This window comes from Suricata suricatta, chromosome 6, assembly GCF_006229205.1.
Source record: "Suricata suricatta isolate VVHF042 chromosome 6, meerkat_22Aug2017_6uvM2_HiC, whole genome shotgun sequence".
NCBI classification, from domain to species: Eukaryota; Metazoa; Chordata; class Mammalia; order Carnivora; family Herpestidae; genus Suricata; species Suricata suricatta.
Genome location: NC_043705.1, coordinates 110,533,834 through 110,557,739, shown reverse-complemented (window position 1 = coordinate 110,557,739; position 23,906 = coordinate 110,533,834). Strand labels below are relative to the sequence as shown.

The window sequence follows — 23,906 nt, the reverse complement described above, 5'->3', positions numbered from 1 at the left end:
TAGTAAATTTCAATTCATCCTTCAAGGTCCAAATTAATTGCCACCTCTTCTGTGATGCCTTCAAACTTAGCTTTACCCTTTATCAACTTTGGTTCAGAGTTCTTTGTAGTTCTCTGAAATTTAATACTCATCCAGTTATGATGTATTAGTTTTTTACTCATATTACCAGAAGGAAGCTCAATGACAGCAGGAATATCATCTGTTTTGTTCATTGTTATATCCCCAGGACCTAAAAAATGCCTGGTACAAAGAACCTGGATAAATATGTTTTGAGTGATCCATTTATTAGTGAATATAGACATACAGGCATGGTTGTGGGGGAAGGGAATATAATGAACCAAATGTGGTTGTTATTTTCCATATTATTCAATTAAGTTATGAGGTAGACATAGAAATATATTTCTATACATAATGGGACTTCAAAGAAAGAATAGATAGTAAGTTAGACAGAATACTTACATTAAGTTTGCATAAGCTAATTATCATAGGCTAAGTGTGAAATGATGACATAGATAGTGAGTTGTAAATATATATTATAAGAGATATAAGTATAATGAATTGGATTGTCCAGATTTATCAAAAGACGCATGGTTCTTGGAGGGAGAATTCAATTAGCAGGAAAGAAGAGATTTGGAATCAATGAGATAAGGGATGGTGATGGAAAATGACATATTTTGTGAGGAAATGAGCAGACCATTGATGAAAGAAGTTCTAGACAGTAGGGCTGAGAAAATCAGCCAGGCCAAGACTTTGTGCTCAGCCACCAATTGTGTGACTTTGGGCAAGAATGGCTTCTAACCTTATTTATACAATGGTAATAATAGCTATGTTTTGCTTTTTCAAAAGGTTTCTTGGGGCATCAAATGCATCAAAATGATTCTGAAAGATGTAAGCAGACATAACCATTAAGAAATAGTATGATACAAATTGGAATATACATTATGGTTTAAATAATAGAGGGAAAATGTTGGAAGGAAATATATCCAGATTCACTGCACTTGAATTAAAATGATGTAACCTAATTTTTTCTATATTCCAGATTATCACTAAAGACCATATATTAATCAAAAATTCATTTCAGTCAACAAATATATTAAGTGCTGAGAAAAATAAGAGTGAATAAAATAAATAAGATCTGAGCTCTCAAGGAGTTTAGGTCTTACTAGGCCAAAACAGACACAAAACAATGCCGATACATAAGATAATTTCAGGTAACTTGTGCTGTGATAGTCGTCTATTGATGGAGCAGTATGTTGCTGCTAGACAGGAGTCAGGGGAAGTCTCTATGAAGAGAGCAGAGACCTGTTTGACCAAAGACCTAAATAATAAACAGGTTAGATCCTGAGTTGGGGAGAAATGTTGTAGACAGTGGGTCAAGCAGCTGCAAAGTCCATAATCAGAATGAGCTGCTTGTGCTCAAAGGACAGAAGGAAAGCCAGTGTGGCTGGAACATAGTGAGCAAGGAGGGTGGTGAAAATGTAGCCAGATACACAAGGGCAGATCATGAATGACCTTTGAAATCATGAGAAGAAAACTGGGTTTTATTGTCAGTGCGCTGATAAGACATTGGGGTGTTTCTCTAAAACAAACAAGAATATACAATGGGAAAAGACAGCCTCTTCAACAAGTGTTGGGAAAACTGAATAGCAACATGCAAAAGAATGAAACTAGACCATTTTCTTACACTATACACAAAAATAAACTCAAAACGGATTAAATACCTAAATGTGAAATCTGAAACCATAAAGTTCCTAGAAGAAAACATAAGCAATAATTTCTTTGACATCACTGTAGATACATTTTTATAGACAAGTCTCCTCTGGCAATGGAAACAAAAGCAAATTAATCTATTGGGACTTTATCAAAATAAAAAGCTTCTGCATACTGAATGAACCATCCACAAAACAACAAGATAACCCACTGCATAGGACAAGATATTTACAAATGATATATCCAATAAGGGGTTAATATCCAAAATATATAAATTGCTTATACAACTCAACACCAAAAAAAATCCAATTAATGGGCAGAAGACATGAACAGATATTTCTTTAAAGAAGACATCCAGATGGTCAACAGACCCCTGAAAAGATTATCAACATCATTAATCATCAGGGAAACACACACACACACACACACACACACACACACACACACACAGAGCGAACTCAAAACCACAATGAGATATCACCTCACACCTGTTAGAAAGGCATTAATTTAAAAAAAAACCACACACACAAATAAAAACAAGTCTTGGCATAGATGTGGAAAAGAAGGAACTCTCATGCACTGTTGGTGGGAGTGTAATTTGGTGCAGTCTGTGGTGCATACTGTGGAAAACAGTATAGACTTTCCTCAAAAACTTAAAATAGATTTAACCATATGATCCAGTAATTCCACTACTGATATTTACCCAGAGAATACAAAAACACTAATTTGAAAAGATATGTACCCTAATGTTTACTGCAGTATTACTCCCAATAGTCAAGATATGGAAGCAACCCAAGTGTCCAACAGTAGATGAATGGATAAAGAAGATGTGGTGTGTGTGTGTGTGTGTAAAATATTACTGTGGAATATTATTCAGCCATAGAAAAGAATGAAATCTTGCCATTTGCAACACATGGATGGACCTAGAGAGTATAATGCTAAGTGAAAAAGATTAGTCAGAGAAAGACAAATACTATATGATTTTGCTCATCTGTAGGATTGAAGTAACAAAACAAATGAACAAAAAGAAAAAGAGACAAACAGAAAAACAGACTCCTAATACAAAGAACAAGCTGCTGGTTGCCAAACAGGAGGGAGGCAAAGTGGGCACAGGGATGAGTAAAATGGATACAAAGGATTAACAGTATGCTTATCATGATGAGCACTGAGTGACGTGAATAATTGTTGAATCATTATACAGTACACCTGAGACTAATATAACATTGTGTGTTAACTATACTTGAGAATTACTTAATAACTTAAAGACACTGGGATATTTTAAGTAGAGAGATGGAATGATCTGATGTATGTTTTTCAAAAATATTTTATATGAGTGTATATATATGTACATATAGGTATATGCAATATAGGTATAATATATATAGATAGATAGAAATTAAAATTTACTACTAGATTATAAAATGAATTCCAGTATGATTTCATGTCATTACATGATCTTCTGAAGTCTAATTGATAGGTCTAATTAATTAAAGTGAGGTCATTCTGGTCATATGTGGTCTTTTCAACATTAGACATTTGACATCATTTCCCGAAGATTTTACTAGTATGGTAGAGCATTGGTAACATTTTTAAAGTGTTTATCTCATTCTGTACAGTAGGATGAAGATAAACACTAGTATTGTTGATTGAAGACCCCAGTATTCTGTATGTCTAATCCAGTTCCCTCCTTAATTTGTTATGTTATTTTCTTTTGCATTTTATTTCCTAAAAAATAAGAAGGAGCAGTGGTGCATATGAAAAATAGATGTTAAAGAGAAAAATCTGAAACTGTAGAGCTGTGTAGATTTTGCTACAGAGTATTTCAAAATTACTTTTTGTCCTTCTCTTCCTGGCAGACCATATTTTTAAGAAATAATAGGCTAAGCTTCCTTGAATAAACAAGAGCTAATAGAATGGCTGTGGCACATAGAGAAACACGTGAATTACTTAAGTCCCCAAAGCTTTGTCACTGGCCTCCTAGTTCCTTTGGTGCGCTCCGCAGCTGCTGCTCTCAGGAGTGTGCTGAGCAAGCCCTTTTCCTCCAGCCTCCCAGTGAAACAATAGATTGATGAAATACCGTGTACTTTCATTGCTGCCCAGAAAGTGGAATACTCTTTCATGAAAACACATATCAATAGAACTTGGATGTCAGTTTTAAAGAGTCCACTCTGCCTTCAGTGTCTGCAAAAATAAAAGGTCTCCCACCAGATGAGGCATACTCCTACTCCCATAGACAGCGTTAATATCCACACCGCCTTCTCTCTCCAGAATGAAGGGCTGACTGCTATCAACCATGCTCTTTCTCCTCATTCCCTTTCCATCACAAATAAGAGTTTTCCAAAAAGTCTAGCAAGGCTTTATTTTATCAAGGTTTTTGTTGTTTTTGAAAATGATTATTGTTTCTTGGGCATTCAGAAAGATGCACTAAAACCCAAAACCACTTTTGACAGTTCTCACTGGAATAAAGAGATAGGACACCATTCTATACATTTTCATCCTCAAAAATGATCTCTTCTGAAAGTAAATGATACTATTTTCAAGGACCTATGATTTTTCCTCCTTCTTTGAGGTAATCAGCAGTGCTTTTCCAACAGACATCTCATGTAAAGTCCATGTCAAAATCTTGGGAATTCAGGAGAAAAAGTAGATCACCTTCAGCCCCTTGAACAGCTTAGAGATATTTAACAGTTCTTAGAGGTAATAAGTGGTTTAAGAATTCAAGCTGTTGAATCAGACAGCCCCGTGTTCAAATCCTGCCCTGATCCTTATTTCTTTCCACCTGTGAAACACACTTCTCTCCAGGAACCGTAGAAATTTCTGTAAAACAAATATAATACTAATTGTCATATCCTAGAGTTATCTTGAGGATGGATGGGTTAATTAATCATGCATATAAAGTATTTAGCATGGGTGGCACCTGGGTGGCTCAGTCAGCTAAGCATCCGACTTCAGCTCATGATCTCACAGTTCATGAGTTCGAGCCCCACATTCGGCACTGTGCTCACAGCCTGCAGCCTGGAGCCTGCTTTGGATTCTGGGTCTTCTACTCTCTCTGCCCCTCCTTGCACATGCTCTCTTTCTCTGTCTCTCACAAATAAATAAAACATTAAAAAAAAATTTAAGTATTTCTCATGGTACAAGAGTCCCAAGTAGGTACTTAAAAAGCAGTAGAGTTTTAGTGTTCTTGGTAAACACTAATAAGGAGAATAATTATTATATAAAACATGTTTTTTGAAGTGGACTTTGAGAATTATATTACAAACCTATAGTCACAAATTATAAATATGAACTATGTTTTCATTTTTCTTAACAGGCATTTTACATTGTTGTGTGGCATACAATGTGGGTCTCCTAGGAGCAAAGATATTTTCTGGTCCTTCAAGCGAACAGTTTGGCTATGCTGTGCAGCAGTTTATAAACCCAGAAGGCAACTGGTAAGAATATTTTTTTATGGTTTCAATAAAAATGCTAAATGAATTTAATGTTTGACTCCAACTGCTTGTTCAAATTGGTACATGAATATATTATTAATGGATAGTCTTCAAATACCTTAAATGAAGGCTCTTTCCTTGAGAGTTGATAACTTTCAGATTGTTAATTAATGAGATGGTATAATGGCACTTTTTAAAAACCTAGATAGAAAACTTCCCCTGACTATTCTATAGTAAATTCATAATAGCAGTTACCTTTCTCTAGGGCATTTGCACTGTTCATTTTTGCCTACGTGCTCCCAATTTTTTAATGCTGTGTAGTGGTTACATTTAAACCATGGTCACATTTATATCAACTACCTTCTTAGATATGGAAATATATACCGCTACTGCTGGTTTAAGTTGCTCTTAAAAATAATGAAAATCAATGCAGGGGAAATCAGAGGATTCTGAAAGTTGTCTTTAGGTGTAAGAATTGTAGCTCCTCTCTTGCCAATCTTGATGTCCTCTGGTCACAAGAGTCCCGCCATTAGAACTTTATCTCCCTGTTGCTGCAGAAGGTTCCAGAATTACCCTGGTGTTTCCGGTCTGGATTCTTCATAGTTCTTTTCACCGATTCAATGGCTATTTGTGGCTTATCAAATAAGAGTTCTGTGTGAACTGAAGTTTGATGCTTAAAAAATTGAATTCTCAGAAACATTTAGAATCCAAATTATTCCCATTTTGGAACATGCCTATTTGTGTGATAGGGAAACAAAATGAAATTATCACTCAAGAGGGTACTGTCTCAAAAGGCATCTTGGAGGAAATGAATCATGAGGTGGGTGTTAAGAGGAAGAGATGAATAGTCAGGACAAAAGCATTAACTAATACGAGGAGACTTGGAAAGCAGTGTATGCTGCAGTTTGTCAGTCATCCCAAAGGATAAGAATGGTCTGGTTGAAAACTCAAAGAGTAGCAATTATTATCATTTGGGATATGAGAGTGCATCTCTTAACGGTTACCTTATGCTTTGAAAACCATATACTGAGGTCAAAGGCTAGACAGATGTTGTAGTTGGAATAGTTTGACCTTGGAACCTAGCAGACGAATTTGCAGATGACCCACAATTTTACATATCCAGCCCTGATTCTTCCCCAAGCAGCAGACTCACAACACTACATTAATGTCTAGTAGAAACACCAGGCTTAACATATCAAACTTAAACAAATATGTGATTTTCTGCACCAGCTGATGAGACCGAAAATCCTGACTCCTCTCTTTCTGTCACCACCCCATATCTCCTCCTTTAGCTAGTCCTGTTGTTGCCACCACCAAAATACAGGTGATAACAAACCGTTGGTTTCCCCCATCTTCTTGCGACCCCTGCTCAAAGCCAACGTGAACTCTTGTAGGTACTATGGCAACTGCTTCTCAGCCTGCCTCCTGCTTCCCTTCTTACCTCTCGGGGCAGCCCTGTGAACTATCAAATACATGATTCAAATGATGTCACTGCCTAGATTAAAACCCTCTGTGGCTTCCTATTGCAATTAGATGACATTAAAATTCCTTAAAGGATCTTCCATGATCTGGTCTCAGTCTGCCTGTCCTGTCTCATGTTTTACCTCCTTATCCTTATGCCCCATGAATTCGGTCTTTTGTCTGTCCCTTGAACACACTAAGCTCATCACTGCTTCATAGCTTCTGCCCATGCTTTTTTTCCCAGAAGGAGCAGTCTTCCCAGGATCTTCACTTGGCTGGTGGGTTCTCATTTTTCAGGCTCAGCACAGATGTCTCCTCTTTATAGAGACCCTTCAGAGCACATCTATATAAATGAGCACTTCAGCACACCCCCCTGCCACTCTCCCACCTTCAATGCTGATTTCTTTTTTACATAATAGTTATTACTATCTGAAAGCACCTTTATTTGTCGATACTCCCATTGTCTCTCTTTTTCCCTGTTTCTGAGTATGAGCACGTTGTTTTTGTCAATGCTGTGTCTGGAACCCAGAGTACTGTTTGGCACCAAGTAGAGGATCAATAATTGTTTGCTGAATGACTGAATGAAAGTCCCATTTCCAAATTATTCACTTGAGGTACTCTGCAAAGTGAGTCATAGTGGTTTGACTTAAGTCTGAACTGAATGAGACCTTTGAAGGAACTCTGATGTTTTGCTACATAACTATGACCTTGCTGAGGACAATCTGCCAGCAAGCTTGAGGTCGTTCTCTTTAAGTGAAAGTTTTTCTGGGACAAGATAAGTCTAAGAGAAAGAGACACCATCAGTAGTAGATTCTACTAGAGACAATAAGCCTATGAAGGATTGGAAGGCAACTCAACCACTGGCCACACTGCAGGTTGGAAGTTGAACAAGACCAACAGGAAAAAAATGTTGACCGGAATCTAGCAGGCAGAGTCCTGGGAAAGTGAGAAGCAGCCATGCCCCCTTTCTCCCTCCACAAGTCTCTCTGAGCATACCAAGCACTGTTAAAAGACAAGTGTATTAGCAGCTTATGGTGAGATTCTGGTGCTGATAGAGTGATGTCCAGACCAAGGACACTAAACATTACCAAGTCCTACTGTGGCCTTCTCATGACATTCCTGAACGATGCATAAACACAGGACGATGGCTATTGAGAAACAAGGCACCACTCGTACTGACTGGGTTAGAGCTTTGAGCTCCAGTGTAGAGCCTTCTAGGAAGAAGTAATGGTAGGCTTATCAAGGCCTTATGTCCCCTCAAGCCTGTCTGAAACCAGCTGGTAAGAGCGCACCCCAGAGCATAGAAAGAAGAGAAGAGAGGGGACCTGTCTTACCTGAGAGGCTAAACCCTGTTGCGGTGCAAAGCTGGAAGGAGCGAGAACAAAAGCTGGCCTAGCATGCCAGTCTGTTCTGGCCTTACTGACGCAAAGAAGCAGAAGAGGCAAGTCGTGGACATGATCTGCTCATCCACCCCAGGCTGGACACTGTGTGAAGTGCCAAGTAGAGAACATCGGAATTCCCTTTAAGAAGTATGGAGTACAGCCATAGAGAAAGATTGATATGCAGAGCGAGCAGCCATGAGTAATGTCAGAGACATAATAAAGGCCAACCCCATGTGGCTAGTAATGTCAGTGCTTGTTCAGTGTCACTGATGGTACTAACTTATTATGAAGAGCTGTTTTTCTTCTCGCAAAGCCTGAGACACTCGAGGGCAAGATTTGCTCCTTGTCTCTCTCTCATCAGCCTGCCACAGGGGGCAGGGCTGTGACAGGATCCACCGGGTGGTGTTTCCCACTGCAGTGCCCGGGGGCATGGTTAGGACAAGAGTGCTCACAGCACTCAGGCTCAAGGAAAATAATACGAAACTTGGAATCCAGAATTTCCTATTTGTTTTGACGATTGGCATGGTGCCCTTCTCCACTCCTAATTTATGACAACTGTACAGACATTATGGAAGTAGCAGATGTGAAAAAGACTGTTTAAACATTAACTTGCCTCCTGATATTAGTCAAGTTAACTTTGGGCACAGAGAGTGGGATTACCGTGAATTCCTTTAATAACTGGGAGTCTTTTTCTCTTAGACTTATATAACATACACACAAAACACACACGTATATATACACACACATCCCTTTATTTTCTTTACTCTCTTACTGCTTGTTCTGAAGCTGCTGTTTGGGTAGTTTCTCCTCTGCTTTCTTTGACTTTCTTTACAGTCTGAATTGTTGAGCCCCAACTCTACTCTGTCTCTCAGCCCTTTCTTTCCTTCTGACAACTTGCATAAGCCTCTAGTCTGAGTATTCTTAAATCACACTCCTTATTTTTCAAATACAACCTCAGCATCCAGATGGCCCATGTTTCTAGCAATTTATAGGCATATTTTACACTGGGATGTACAAGATCTTAACACAATGGTCTTGATGCTTTCCTAGTTTGATGTATTATACTTTTACTACACTGTGGGTTTTTACTCTAGAAATACTGGTGATGTGGCTTTGCAAATTCTAGAGCTTTTTGAACAGTCTCAAAGAAGCTGGATAGTTTTACAAGCAAGATTACCTCCCAGGCAGAGCAGCAGAACACCCTCTGTCTGTAAGGAAAGCTGTGGTTGGCTTTCCCTTCAGTGTCTCACTAAGGCCCTCACCATACACACAGGATGTTTAAATGTGGATGATGCAATTTTTATCAGAAGCAATTATACAAAGGATTGAGATATGTTTAAAATCATTTCCTGGAAGCTTGTGGTGATACGCACTGTCTTTGTTTGTCTAATGTGAAGGCCCGTCCCATGAATAGTGTGAGCTCATTATATGACTCAAAAACTTTAGAACCCTACAGCCACTTGTGTAATGAGAACTGTCTAGGAATGAGGGGTATTTCCAGTGAGAGAGATGTCCTCAAGGACTAGTATGTGCTTGTTCCTTAAAGAAGAGAAATATAATGAACATGAGCCATGGCCAATAAAAATTTCCCTTTCTGTATGAGCTTATATTATATTTCTAACATTTTAATTAAGAAAAATATTAATAAAGCTCTGTGTGTGTTATAAATACATGGATAATACTTGTTTATAAAAGATATGGAAGAGAATTTCAGATAAGTAATAAGAAATACTCAATTCTATTACAGATATTAAAGATTATGCCATATGTATGTTGGTAATAACAGTACTTGGTATTTACTGGCATTCACAGTATAGAAATGTACTGAGTACTCTTTCTTTGCCAAATACATAATACTCACAGTTGCTCTAAAAGATTTGTAAAATTATTACTCCTTTTACAAATGAGGGGACTGAGGCTTAGAAAGGTTAAGTAGGTTGCCTGAGATTACAGAGCTAGGAAGTAAAATGCATACAGTAGATAAATGCAAAACAGATGAGATGTTCCAGGCATACATATTTTTGTAACTATCCAAGGAGGAAAGTGGCAGGAATGAATCAGCATTTATAAAAATTATTTAATAATAATTGTCATATAAACTTTATAAAGTAAGATCAGCTTCATTTAGTACGTTGAGTTAAAATTTCTGTTACAAAATGTGTTGCCTGGAAAGAGATGACAGTTACCATCTGTCTTTTCATTCTCTGATGCACAGGGATTTTCCACACAAGTCAGGAGCCAGAGCACAAGGGTTTTACCTAGTTTCCCCACCCCTAGCTGGGTGACTTCGAAAAAGTTACATGTCCTCTCTGGAGCACAAGAGAGGACTATCCCTACCAGAGGAGAATGTTTTGAGCACCTTGTGAAAGAATAAAAGTAAAGCACTTCACTGGTGAAATAAAAACTGTACATTAGTTTAAAAAAAAGTGAAGTACTTCAAAAAATAAACCACTATTGGACTAAACCTAACCAAAGAGGTAAAAGACCTATACTCTGAAAATTATAAAACACTGATAAAAGAAGTTGAAAATGACAAAGAAATGGAATGACAGTCAATGCTTATGGATTGAAAGAATATTGTTAAAATGTCTATACTTCCCAAAGCAGTCTATACATTTAATGTCATACCTATTAGAATACCAACAACATTTTTCAGAGAACAAACAATCCTAAAATTTGTATAGAATCACAAAGACCTCAAATAGCCAAAACAATCCTAAAAAAGCAAAGCAAAGCTGGAGGCATCACAATTCCAGACTTTAGATTATATTACAAAGCTGTAGTAATCAAAACAGTATGATACTGACCCAAAAATAGAAACATAGATCAATGGAACAGAAAAGGAAACCCAGAGATAAACCCACAACTGTATGGCCAGTTAATCTTCAGCATAGCAGGAAAAAGATAGTTTCTTCAACAAATGGTGTTGGGAAATGTGGGCAGCAACATGCAGAAGAAAGAAACTTTCTTACCCTATACACAAAAACAAATTCAAAGTGGATTAGAGACCTAAATTCAAGACCTGAAGCCATAAAAATGCCTGAAGATAACACACACTGTAACTTCTTCACATCAGCCATAGTAATATCTTTATAGATATGTCTCCTGAGGTCAGGGAAACAAAGGCAAAAATAAACTATTGAAACTTATCAAAATAAAAAGCTTCTGCATAGTGAAGGAAATGATAAAAAAACTAAAACGTTACCTATGGAATGGGGAAAGATATTTGCAAATGACATATTCAATAAAGGGCTTATTTGCAAAATACATAAAGAACTTATAAAACTCAACATGCAACAAACAAATAAGTCAATTCACAAATAAACATAAGATCTGAACAGACAATTCCCCAAAGACATATGGAGGGCCAAATACACATGGAAAGATGTTCATCATCACTTACCATCAGGGAAACGCAAATCAAAACTACAGTGAGATATTACCTCACACCTGTCAGAATGGCTAAAATCAACAACACAAGAAACAGCAGACGTTGACAAGGATGTGGAAAACGGGGAACTCCCTTGCACTCTTGGTGGGAATGAAAAATGGTGCAACCACTGTGGAAAACAGCACGAGGATTCCCCAAAAAGTAAAAAATAGAACTACCCTATGATCCAGCAATCGCACTACTTTGGGCATTTACCCAAATAATACAAAAACACAAACTCAAAGGGATATATGGACCCTCTGTTTATTGCAGGATTATTCACAATAGCCAAAATATAGAAGCAGCCCAAGTGTCTATCTATTGATGATTGGATAAAGAAGATATGGTATATATACACAATGGAATATTATTCAGTCATAAAAAGAATGAAATCTTGCCATTTACACCAACATGGATGGAGTATAATGCTAAGTGAAATAACTCAGAGAAAGAATAACACCATATTATTTCACCCATTGAAGAACTGAAGAAACTAAACAAAGGGGGAAAAAGAGAGAGATAAAGAGGCAAACTAAGAAACAGATTCTTAACTATAGAGAACAAACTGATGGTTACCAGAGGGGAGGGGGATGGAGGCTGGGTTAAATAGGTGATGGAGATTAAGGAGTGCACTTTTTGTGATGAGCACCAGGCATCATATGAAAATATTGAATCACTATATTGTACACCTAAAAATAATATTACATTGTATGTTAACTAATTGGACTTAAAATAAAACCTTAGGGGCTCCTGAGTGGCTCAGTCAGTTAAGCATCTAACTCTTGGTTTCAGCACAGATCATGATCTCATGGTTTTGTGAGTTCAAGCCTCATATCAGGCTCCACACCGACAGTGCAGAGCCTGCTTAGGACTCTCTCTCTCTCTCTCTCTCTCTCTCTCTCTCTGCCCCTCCCTGGCTCATGCTCTCTCTCTTTCTCAAATAAATAAAGTTTCAAAAATAAAATAAAATAGGGGCACCTGGGGACCGAGTTGGTTGAGCATCCGACTTCAGCTCAGGTTGTGATCTCACTGTCTGTGAGTTCAAGCCCCGGGTCTGGCTCGGTGCTGACAGCTCAGAGCCTGGAGCCTGCTTCCAATTCTGTGTCTCCCTCTCTCTCTGCCCCTCCCTGCTCATGCTCTGTCTCTCTTTGTCTCAAAAATAAATAAATTATTTAAAAAATTTTATAAAAAACTAGAAATAAATTAAGTCCACTGTTTATAAAAGATAAATTATATCCACTGTAAACAACAACAACAACAACAACTAAACTACTATGTGTATGTGAGCTACTTTCCTGAGCACTGTGTAAAAATACATAGGAAGAAAATCAGGATTTTTAATAACAAGTTTTTTCCTACCTCTCTCCACTGCCTGTTTCTCAACCATTTCTCATCTGTCATCAATTAGCTTCCATGCATATTGGATTAGCTTCAGTCCATTTCTTCTTCTTCTTCTTGGCCAAGAATGCTATTCTGATCCCTTTTCCAAAATAATCATGTCTTTGTCTTTCATTGTGGCCTTTAAATATTAGCCAATATCATCCTTTATGCCTTTTTCCAAAGATAAAATTCTCCTGCCATTACGTTAGCCTGGCAGTGCCATGTAACATGCTTACTTTGTTTATTCACAGGGTTTGTTTTTATTTTAAACCCATAAATATATATTGCTTTTTGTTCTTCATCACATTTTATTTTCACTAACTTGTAACTTACTCCAGTTTTTGATTCTGGAAAGCATAATATGTCTGACTGTAATAGTCTTACACTTTTAAGTTTAAAAACTTATTGTTAATATTTTTATAAGTAATTATGGTATTGCCATGTAAGTAAGCCATCACTCAACACAATTAATGTGGATGTGACGTGTCTCTTGTCAACAAAGACCTTGTCTAGGTGGCCACTAGGGACAGAATAAATAGGGAACCAAGTATCTAAAAAGAACCCCATGGACCACTGTGGTGTTGATCCACCTACGTTTGTTACACCATAATTGTTCATTTCTTTTTCATGTTCAAATAATCTTTATGGCTAAACTTTTTCCGTAGTTTGTGTTACTTACCATAAATAAAAATCTATAGTAGAAAGGGCATTTTAACTGTCCCTGCTCTGACTTGCTTCTCCCTTGCCCCGCTCTGGACACAAATTTGTGCATATACCTGCAAACAAACACACCTGCACACCCATCTTTTTTGTGACTTACACAAGGATAGATGCACTGCTCTCAAGTATCTGGAGACCGGCAGTGATCTGGAAAATTCTCCACGCCTCACTAGCCCGTCTTATAACTTAAAGCTTTCCTCTATGTTAATGGCTGAGTGTCTGTTTCTGGAACATTCATTTACACAGGTGAATGGGGCTTACACAGGTGCACCTACCTGCTGGCCAGTTGTCTGAAACTTTTCCATTAGTCTAGCTCCATCTGAAGAGGGATTTAGGGAAATACTAAGCAGCACAGGTTGAAACTGTGTGTTATTTTGTTTATGGCCAATAAGATGGGCAAACAATGAGTACCTGTCCTCTGGAAGAGTTCTAAACAGAACTTACTATGATAGAATCAGGGGTTTGGAATGAAAATACATTGGTGCAGCTCTAGATTTTGTTGCCAAGTAGACACTGAGACTTGGTTTTTCATAGGAAAACAAGAATAGTTGGAACACTTAACTTCTCTGGGAATTTACAAGCATCAAAGGAGATAGTGTACATAAAATGTACTTTATAAACTGTAAAGCAGTCCATAAATGTTGCTTTTCAAATGTTCTCATTGATAAAACAACTTTCTGCCAAAGAACCTTGTTGAAAGGTACTATCTCATGGGCTTTGATTTATAAAAAAAATATATATATATATATGGTGGTCTTAAGACCATTCCTTTCCTTCCAAGAATGTGGAATTTGTGTCATCACAAGGCTTTAAATTGAATATATCAGCTTTTGATTTTAACTTTAGGAAAACTGCATGTTGGATGAGTCAATGTAACAGAATCAGCTTTTATCAATTCATTTGTTTCCAGTGCAAAAGCTAATTTTCAGGCTTTTTATGAAACATAACAATACACTTAAGATGTTTGAGCAATAATGAGGTTGGTGGACTTCGTGTCAGGGAACTGAGAGACCTTGAGGGTTTAACTGTCCCACTGTTTAAGGAATAGTGGGAGCCAGCGGAGTCTGAGGTAGCAAAATAAAGTTTAGAAACTAAAATTGCCTTTCAACACATGCCAAAGGGTTTAACTATTAAATTTATAACAACAGCATTTCCCAATCGAGAGCTGAAGGAACTCTCTTTACCTGTCTTCCTCCTCCCTAGAGACTTGAAGCCTTCACAGGTGACTTCTTTTCATCATAAAACTCCTTTTGCCTTACACGCAGGAAGCTTTAGTGGCTTGAAACTAAACCATGTAAGGAATAATATTTATGTTTATATACTATGTATTATAGACTTTGAAATGTCTTAAATTAATATATTATATATGATAGGCTCCTATCCCCAGGTAAATATCCCCTTGGAGGTCTGATAGACATCTCAGACCTAAAAGTACCTCATACTGAACTCTTGAGCCCACCTTATCTCAAAATCTTGCTCTACTGAGAGTAGCCCCTTATCTAATCATGACTAATTGGTTCCTTTTAGTTTCTTAGCAGAGAAAACCTGGAATCATCCTTGATTATTTGTGTGCGGGGTTAGTGTGTGTGTGTGTGTGTGTTATGTTTAAAAACTAACCTCTCAAAAGAAATCCTGCTGGCCCTACCTTCAAAATGTATTACAAAATAAGATCACGTCTCACAAGCCCTGTGGGAGCCCCTCATCTCGTCTTGCCTGAATTCTGCATTTATTTCCAAAATGCTTCACTTGTTTCACCTTTACCCCAGGGCAATCATGCTCAAAAGAACAGCCTTCAAAATCCTTCTACAGTATGTCAGATCATATCATTACTGTGCTGAAAACCCTTCAATGGTCTTCTCAAGTCACTCAGAGGCAAAGCCAAGTCCGTACAATTTCACACCAGTTTTATGGGATCTGGTCCTATGACCCATCCAAACACATCACCTCCCACACTCTTCCTTATCACTGCAGTCTAGCCACAGAGGCCTTGCATTTGCTGTCCCCACAGCCTGGATTATTTTTCCTCCAGAATCTTATGGTTTTTTTCTTTATGTCCTTCAAGTCTTTGCTTAAATGACACTTTCTCAGTGAGGCCTCCCTGAGCATTCTAATAAAGATTACTCTTTCCACCTCAAAGCACCCTGGCAACATGCATACGTGACAACATCCCTCACAACCTTGTAACATGAGACCACTTAATCAGATTGCATGTTTGTGTGTTACCATATATGGAGACAAAGGAATAGAAAATGTATTTAAAAAACTACACCCCGGGGCATTCAGGGCTCATTTCTTCAGATACGGACCCAGCTGAGCAGTGCCGGCACAAAGCTGCTTTATGGAAAGAGAAGCCTCGGTGTCACGACTCTGTGTGAGAATCCTCCTCCACTCCTCACTCGCCTGCTCATTTTTTCCACAGAGCACTGAACACCACCATGATATGTTTTATTTACTTATTAAAATTGTTGCCTATCTTTTCCCACTAGAATGTAAGTTTCACAAGACCAGAAATTTTTGACTTGACGTATTTACTGATGTATCCCCAGTGCCTAGAATAAAGTCTGGCACATAGTAGGTCTGGCCACCGCGTACAACCTTATCGGATGCGTACTTAACAGGGCCAGAGCACACCGTACATATGGAAGTGGTACCCCATGGTGTTATGCAAAATTTCAGCCTCACAGAATCTCAATCAACACCTGTAGCATCGAATAAAACATGTTTTGCCCTACTATTTTAAGTACGCCCTGTCAATAATCTCTAGAAAAATCGCTAGTATTAAAGGAACACTTGGAGAGTTTATAGACTCACAGACCAAAGGAAGATATTTATAACAGCCCCTGGATTGTGGGTTTAAAACTACCTACACCACCATAAATAGTATTTACTAAGTAAACAAAGTATTTTGAATTCCACTGGAGGTGGGCAAATTGGCTATGTTTTGGAACTCTACATAATCACTATTTCCCCACAAGATAATTGAACAGTAAGTGTTATTTTAAGTCGTCTTGGAAGAATTCCCAGTTTCACTGTAGGAAAAAAGAGTTTATGTCTTGGGATTTTGTTTTGTTTTGAGAATCAGCACACACAACTGTTCATGCAGCTCTTTTGTCTGGTAGTAATTAAGTTAAATCCATGACTTCAAAGAAGCTTTGCCATACTTCAGTAGGGGTTAGTCACTAACCTGTCCTATTCTCCACCTTTGTAACATTCTCTCCTGGCATGTTTCTTCCTGTTACAGCTGATTACATAAGATTTTATAAATAAATATACCAGCCTCCCTCATCTTCCTGTCTGATTAATGTAAGGATGTCACAATTCCCTTGGAGCAGCCACCTCATAGCCTTTCCTTATGAGGATGAATTGTCAGGAACCAGAATTTCACTGAGGCCTTCGGGTGGAAACAAGGAGAGTCTACCGGAAATGCTGCCAGTAAAGGAGTTAGCAAAGGTCTATGAAACATTCTCGGCAGCCGCTAGCATGACCTGTGGGTGTCTTAATAATGTGGTTCATCATATTTAAAAAATGAGTCATATATGATAAGGACACACTTGTTCTTTACCAGCCACCAGAATGATCTGGTTTTCCACTGTTTTCTATTGTTTTGCGTTAGAGTTTACTATGACATAATGCTGCCTGGATTTCTATGGACTCTTTGAGAGAATTTCAAGTCCTTTCACATCCTTTCTGTTAAGAGGCACCCAATTATACAGGTCTTTTTTTCTCTCTCTTCTTACCGTCTGATTAACGTAGGAGACCGCAGTCCTCACAAGAGTAGTGGAGATGTCATATAATCCTTCCTGAGTGTGAGGTTATCAAATCCTGAGTTCTGTGATGAGGCTGGAAGAAGTGAAGTGGAGAGTATCCAGGGAACACTTGGGCAATAGGAGACAGCAAGTAGCCTTTGGAGCTTTCCCATTGAGAAATAGGTAGCTGATGGTGCTTTACTGCCGAAGGCTCTGAGGAACAGGATGGTTAAATGTTAGATGATAAACAATTTTTATTCTTCAGTGTGTTTCTCTTGGGTTGAGGAGGATGGATGGAAAATATGCACAGTAGAAGCCACCTGGATTACCATTTAGTACTATTTGAACATACTCTGCTATTACCTACGTTATGAACAGCACGGCCTGGATTTACGTGTGGATATGTGCTTATCAGATGACCGGGGCTGGTGTCCTTCCTGTCCATAGCCTCCTTATACGCCACACAGCCACGCCCCTATCACATTAGGTATGGCTTGACCATCATTTCCAGTTTCTACTCTTTGATTATTCTGGAACCCAACCCATTTGTTCAGGTAGCTTTCCCAATCTGGGCCCTATGCCAGGCCTTCTTGCAGCTAAGAGGAAGGAGAATGACCTAAGGGTTAAAAGTTTGAGCTTCAGAATCAGTTACGCTTGGCTCTCCCTAGCTATGTGAATCATTAACTGTCTTTCAAAATAATCTGTATTTTCCCCTTTCCTCCGTATTCATGCTCTTCCCTCTTCTGAGAATGATAACTGCACTTTCATCCTTTGGTATTCATTTTCGTACCCTCTGACCATTTTAATGCTTGTTTCAGAGGGAAACTTATTTATATCCTTCTGTTCATTTGTACTGTTATTGTTTTACTTGCCATTATTTTAAACAGCTTTACTAGATTTAGTAGACGGAAGTGCACCTTTGTCCTTCTGTATGCATTGTGGCACTTAGTGTGAGGCACATGCTATTTAATCAATAATGATAAAACATACAGAAGGCTCATGAAAGAATTTAAGTTTCATCTCCTCTTTCCCAACCTTGACAAGGAAAAAAACATTGAATCAAATGTACTTTCTTAGTAACTCGATGCTGCTGAGTAATTAACCTACTACAGATTCTAAAGATAAGACTGTTATATGGACTCTTTCTATTCTTCTGTGACCAGAAATGTTAGGTGAGGGGTTCCGCAGAGAACTAGTCTCTAGTTGTAAAAGCGCTGTAGGAAATGAAACTAACCAGAGAAGGATGTGAGCACCGGCCTCCAAACTCTGCGTCCTGCATTCTGGCTACAAATGCATTGCATGGAAGCAGAGCTCCGTAGCAAACTTGCTCTGTGTTTTTGCTAAGGATCCCTTATATAGACAATAAACAGTGGAGTCACTTAGATAATTCATGTGCTCCCTAAGTAAGATGACATCTGAAAGTGCTTAGGGCAAGAAGAGCACTCAACAAATGTTAGTTTTTGCTTTTGGTTTTAATATTATTGAATACATAAATAAAATTTAATATTTGCCCTTTGGTTTTCAGTATTCATCCTTTAAAGTTGTGCTGACGAGTGTGGCAGCCGCTAGTCACACGTGGCTGCAGAGCACTTGAAATGCTGCTTCTCCAGGGGCACCTGGGTGGCTAAGTCAGTTAAGTGTCTGACTCCTGCTCAGGTCATGATGTCCCAGTACATGAGTTCGAGCCCCACGTCTGGCTCTGTGCTGACAGCTCAGAGCCTGGAGCCTGCTCTGTCTCCCTCTCTGCCCCTCCCCCACTCATGCTGTCTCTCATGCATGCACATCCGCTCTCACGGATGCTTTTTATTGTATTAATATCGCTAATAGAAAATTTTAAATTACATATGCAGGTCACATTTGTGGCCTGCATTATATTTCTATAATCAGGGTCAGCAGGGGTACCTGGGTGGTCAGTCAGTTGAGCCTTCAACTCTTGATTTTCAGCTCAGGTCATGATCCCAGGATCATGGGATCCCTTTGCTGGGGGCTCAGTGTGGAACCTGCTTAAAATTCTCGCTCTCTCTCTCTCTCTCTCTCTCTCCATCTCTACCCCTCTCTGCCACTCACAGTCTCACAGTCTCTCTCTAAAATAAAAAAAAATTTAAGATCATTTAAAAATATTAAAATCGTTTAAGCATTTGGATCACCTAAGAGGAAAGGAAAAAGAACCAGTTATAGCTGAACAAATATGAACTACTATTTTCTTATTAGAAGTTGAAATTAAAGGTGGGGCTTTTTTTTTTCATTATTTTGTGGTCGGCTTTAATCTCGAAGAAACTATAGCTAACATTTTATATTTAATGAAAAAAAATTCCTATTTCTAGGTTACTAGTTGGCTCACCTTGGAGCGGCTTTCCTGAGAACCGAATGGGAGACGTGTATAAATGTCCTGTAGATCTGCCCACTGCGACATGTGAAAAACTGCATCTGGAAAGTAAGTGGTAATTAGAAATGTGATTTTTACAAATAACAAGGTCTCATTGTTATAAACCTAACTAAAAGGCAATAACAAAATCAATCATAGTTCTGTCTTAAAGAAATATAGACAGCTTTTTTTTTTTGGCCTTTATATCTCTAGTCATATGAGGTCCAATTGCGTCCAACTTTCCAACACAGATTGAAGACCTGATTTAGTAAGATGCATGGGAAATGTGCTGCCTCTTGGGCCATCTACCCTCAGACTGTGGACCACTTTCCATTAATGTTTAGTATTATTTTGCTGATTACTTACAGAAATCTAAGTCTATCCATACCTCTCTTCCTTCTCAAAACATATTATTAAGTATAGACCTGTCAGTATTTGGGTTGCATTTAGAAGCATGGAGAAACATTCTGTTTCTGGTCTTGTCTAAATTATTGCATTTTAGTAAAAAAAAAAAAAAAGGCACTATTTTGAATACTTTGTGTTTGGAATTGCTGTTTTAATTATCCGTGTCTCAGATACTTTCTTTCTATTAATGCATAAGCTATGAAAGATACAAGACTAAAAAGCAAGATAAGTCATATTTCCATGCAATGTTTTCTGATGCATCTAAAAAATTACTCAACTTAATCATATCCAAAAAAGCAGCACTGAGGAGCCTTAGAGTTCTGAAGAACTAAAGTTTGATTAGGAAATCTGTGTTAGGGAATCAAGGGAAAGTAGAAATTCAAAACAGTGATTCAAAACCAGTGACGGAAACTTAGAAGCAAGGACATGTTTCTTATACATCTCTGTATACCTATTCCTAGCACCACTTCTGCCATAAGATAGGAGTTCAATAAACATGAGATGGAAGGAATATTAGTGGTGTCAAGTGCTACCGAGGTTGAAGGGTATAAAGACTCCGTACAGATCATTAACTTATTTAAGGAGATAACGGGTGAGCTCAGGTGCCCCCTATTTTTAATTTTGTGAGGAACCTCCATACTCCTTTCCAGAGTGGCTTGCATTCCAACCAACAATGCAAAAACGGTTCAGCTTTCTCCCGTCTTCATTAATATCTGTTGTTTCCTGTGTTGTTAATTTTAGTCATTCTGACAGGTGGGAGGTGTTATCTCATTGTGGTTTTGATTTGTATTTCCCTGATGATGAGTGATGTTGAGCATGTTTTCAGAATTTCCCTTAAAAAGTTACTACTGCTTTGGGCCAGATTCTATATGCCATTTTTTAAATAACAATTTAAGGATATTATTTTCTGAATTCAGAATAAAGCATTAGATGGAGACTTTGTGACTTGAAAAGAGTGGGTTGGCAAATTGGAGACCAAATAGTGTCCTCAGACATGTTTTGTTTGGCCAGCACTTTGTTTTTAAGATTTTGAACTTAAATGCCTATAAGTTATGCCCTTTCCAGATACCCCCTAACATCCTACATTCCATAGCCTCACATATTTAAGTGTATGAGCTGCCAGATCACTGAAGGCCCCTTATTTCTACATGTGAATATGTATATAGTGAGTGCCTGTGTATATGACACTAAACTCAATGCTACATATAAACATGAGTGTGGGTTTTTTTTTAACAACTTTAAATAAATGTGAAGATTTATTCACTTTTTAAAATCTATTTCTCTTTGAAAGCTGCCACAACCATTCCCAATGTTACTGAAATGAAAACCAACATGAGCCTTGGCTTGACACTCACAAGGAACGGAGGAACCGGAGGATTTCTTGTGAGTGTTTACCTTTCAAATGCTCATCTGTCTCAAGAAAGTGTGTAGTGTCTTCTCACCATCCCACCTATCAAATCAAATCTTGACATTTAAATATTAGGGTTTGCTTTGGGATAAATCATACCATGTGGATATCCAACATGACATAACCATCTGTTGCTTAATATAGACTTACTAAGGTACTCAGCAAAACCATTGCCATGGAATGTCTTAGGAGAAAGCAGCAAAAGAAACACCAATTCTTTGCCCTTGGAAAGTGTGCTTAGCATTTGTTGATAACACCAGAATTCCAGGTCCCATTTCTTCTTCCCATAGGAATTTTAAGATAGGTAATTCTAATTCAGAGACTGCACTTCCAGGCTGAAGAGTATTTCTATCTTAAATCATTTGCTATAACCCTTTGGCAAATCTGATCATTTCATTCATGGCTTGGCCTCTCATCTTATTTCATGTCAGTGTTTACTCTCATTGAGTTTCTAGAATGCTGTGAGAAAACATTACAAATCAGTGAAATAGAAATACCTTCTTTAACAAGTGGTTTGGGGACAACTAATTGGTTAATAACTTGTATATCCAAATATACTTTCAAGTGGACTAAAGAGTTAATATAAAAAACTGGAAGAAAATGAAAATTTTCTAAGAGAGGGAAAAATTTATAAGCTTAGAACTAACAGAAGAAATAATGTAGGATTGTTGAAAAGATTTATTTGACTATATAAAAAAAATTGAAAACCATTACATACCAAAAAAGTTTTTAAGGCAAATAAAAATCGAATCTTACTAGACATTTCCACTAGCTCATAGATGATCCTATTCCCCTGTTAAAATAGTCATAGAAAACTTAATTTAACTTTACGTTAGTTATGTCTATACCATTGACATGCTAACTTAAGAGCCTATATGTATAAATGAATTATTCTAAAAATATAATTAATTTTGAACAATGTCATTCTACTTTTACTAATAGATATTAGTATTCAAATATTGGTACCACTCAGTAAATCAGATATTGCTTGTAATATGTAAATTCAAAGCATAAATAAATAATGCAATGAATCTTTATCATTCATGATATTCCAAAGTTTTAAAAATAGGTTGTTTTCCTCTTTTTTTGTTTGCTTATTTGCTTTTAAGGCTGAATAAATTCAAGAAGATGAACGTATTGAGATATAAGGATGACAGGATGTCTTTCTAAATTTTTAATTTGTAACTTCTGATAAAGTAAAATAAAATTGCAAGAGAATTTAAGAGATTAATTTAACAACCAATGTAGCAAGCAGAGAAAGAGGGAAGAGGCAGGGAAGGAGAGAGAGGGGAAAAAGGAAAAAAAGGAAAAAAGCCAAAGCTTCCTTTACATACCTAACAGGTCAAAATCTTAAGATACTCTTAAGAATTGTGTGGAAAAGGCTGACAATCATCACATTTTTTTGAAACTGCTTAAGTTCTGGGCTTAAAGCAGGAATGTAGTTCTGGCATTAACAATTGGCATATTCTAATTTCAGCTTCTTAATGCTGTTTTCCATTGCTTTTAAAACAAATTCTCAAACACTTCATAAGTTATTATTTTTCAAGGTGATTTTTAAAAAGCCAACTTGGGGATGGGGATGCAGGAATCAATATAATTGGTATTTGTTATTTGGTAAACTAACCAAAGGCATCGATCATGATTTTCCCCCTAACTAATTGGCAAAATGAACCAGTGTTATAGAAGGAAGAACTATGGCTTATTCATTAGGCATGAAATATGACCACAGCTCTTTTCCTTTGAGCAACCAACAATTAAACTGGGTCAAATAAACTCCCTTTTATTCTTCTAATTTTTTTTTCAAGTTCACACTTTTTTGTTAAATTTTAATAATTGAGCCACAGCTTTACATAATGTTAAACTTTTTAGATGTTCTTTAAGATCTTGGCTAGACTTCTCTTTCCCATTTTTTTCCTTTTTACATCTAGCAGTTTTAACAGGATTTAATGTAGTGTTTCCTATGTGATTTAATCACAATTACATCAGGAGTCCTTTGCATTGAAAGGCTGATGAAAAGAGGGATCTGAGGCTGGATTAATGGAGATGTTAAGAATTGGAGTACATATGATGTGGGCAAGGAGACAGGTGCCAGCTTGGAGGATTTTCCGGCAGTGGGAACGGGATCAGAAGTCCTCAAATACTTTAGAGCATAGTTAAAAGCTGGCAGTTCATACGCCTCATTTGTGTTTGTTTAGTGGATTTTCACAAAGAATGTGTCTTCTCGGACTCTCCTTGAAAGTTTGAAAGATCTGGCAAGGCTGGCAATGGGTAGGAGCCGTGGTGGCCTGGCCTTGAGTGTGACACCTGGACTCTTCATTTGCCGTGGTGTCTATACCAGCCCAGAGCACTCTAGGTTCCTGCCTGATCCGGGGCTTGGGGGTTTATGGTTTCCGCTGAATACAGTAAGTGGTAGTATAAATATAATATAATATTACAAGTGAATAGTATAACCTTTCTTCAAGATAACC

At 37.7% G+C, this 23,906-nt stretch overlaps 1 protein-coding gene across 1 annotated transcript in view; it reads left to right on the top strand.

Annotated features, from left to right (window-relative positions):
• Positions 1-23,906, top strand: part of ITGA2 (integrin subunit alpha 2) — a 109,139-nt gene that overhangs the window by 23,104 nt on the left and 62,129 nt on the right. The window contains exons 2-4 of the mRNA XM_029940910.1: positions 5,024-5,144; positions 19,585-19,694; positions 21,322-21,413. Coding sequence (XP_029796770.1) covers positions 5,024-5,144; positions 19,585-19,694; positions 21,322-21,413 — 323 coding nt within the window. The remainder of the gene's footprint in view (positions 1-5,023; positions 5,145-19,584; positions 19,695-21,321; positions 21,414-23,906) is intronic.